The 1247-nt window shown below is 36.9% G+C and overlaps 1 protein-coding gene across 1 annotated transcript; it reads right to left on the bottom strand.

Moving 5' to 3' along the window:
• Positions 1-317: 317 nt before the first annotated feature.
• On the bottom strand, positions 318-1247 carry OR5K8 (olfactory receptor family 5 subfamily K member 8). The gene is given in 1 exon segment (NM_001388965.1): positions 318-1247. A coding segment is annotated over 1 exon segment (930 nt).

The following is a 1247-nucleotide window of genomic DNA, read 5'->3' as shown; positions in this document are numbered from 1 at the left end:
AGAATAGTACCTCACTACAATTTGAAACAATTACTTAATAGATAAGTTGTTTTCAGTGTGACACAGTATGTGACCTCAAAAATAATGATTTAGTACATTCTTGCTGGGAGCTAGAAGCTTAGATTTTGAAATAAATTGTAACAGAATGTTTCCTATCTGAACATCTTTATTTGACTCCTATACTATCATGTTTTAGTAATTGAATACTTTCATGTACAATGTGGTCATTTTCTGCTTTCTCAATATTACCCCATTTAGAAAACAGTTTTTTCAAATTTAAGTTAGATTTCCACAGGGGATGATATTTCTTTTAAATGTTATAAAATTTTCTTTATATTTCTTTTCATGGCATTTATTACTTCCTTATTTCTTAGACTATAAATAAAAGGGTTTAATAAAGGGATTACTAGAGTATAAAAAATAGCAACAGGTATATCTTTATCCTCCTCTTTAACTGAATTTGGTCGAACGTACACAAAGAGAAGAGAACCATAGAACATTGAGACAGAGAGAAAGTGTGATGCACAAGTAGATAAGGCTTTGCCTCTTCCCTCTTTGGATTTCATTTTGAAAATCATGAAAAGGATGCAGAGATAAGAGATTATGACTATGATAATAGAGAAGACTTGAACTGAACCAGAAAAGATAAATATCAACAATTCATTGATATAAGGGTCAACACAGGAGAGTTTGAATAATGGAAGAACATCACAAAAAAAGTGATTAATCTGATGAGACCTACAGAAAGTTAAACGAAAGAGAAACACTATATGAATCATGGAATGCAGGTTTCCTGCTATGTAGGCCCCTGCGGTCATCTGAAGGCAGAGCTTCTTCGACATCAGGGTGTGGTACTGCAGTGGGCTGCAGATGGCCACATAGCGGTCATAGGCCATTGCTGCCAGGAGAAAGCAGTCTGCAGTTTCAGCAAGGCACAGAAAATAAAATTGTGCCATGCATTCATAGAGGGAAATCATTCTGTCCTTCGAAAAGAAATTCTCTAACATCTTGGGGGTAATGGCACAGGCACAACAGGAATCCATTAGAGCCAGGTTGCCCAGAAAGATGTACATGGGTGTGTGAAGGCGACGCTCCATAAGGATCAATGCCACCAGGCCCAGATTCCCCACCATGGTCACCAGATAGATAGTGAGAAACACCACAAACAGGACGGTCTTCAACTTTGGGTGATCTGTAAATCCTATGAGAATAAATTCAGTTGTCAAGGAGTAATTATCCTCAGTCAT

This window comes from Canis lupus, chromosome 33 (genome assembly GCF_011100685.1).
Source record: "Canis lupus familiaris isolate Mischka breed German Shepherd chromosome 33, alternate assembly UU_Cfam_GSD_1.0, whole genome shotgun sequence".
NCBI classification, from domain to species: Eukaryota; Metazoa; Chordata; class Mammalia; order Carnivora; family Canidae; genus Canis; species Canis lupus.
This window is presented reverse-complemented; position numbering and strand designations above follow the sequence as displayed.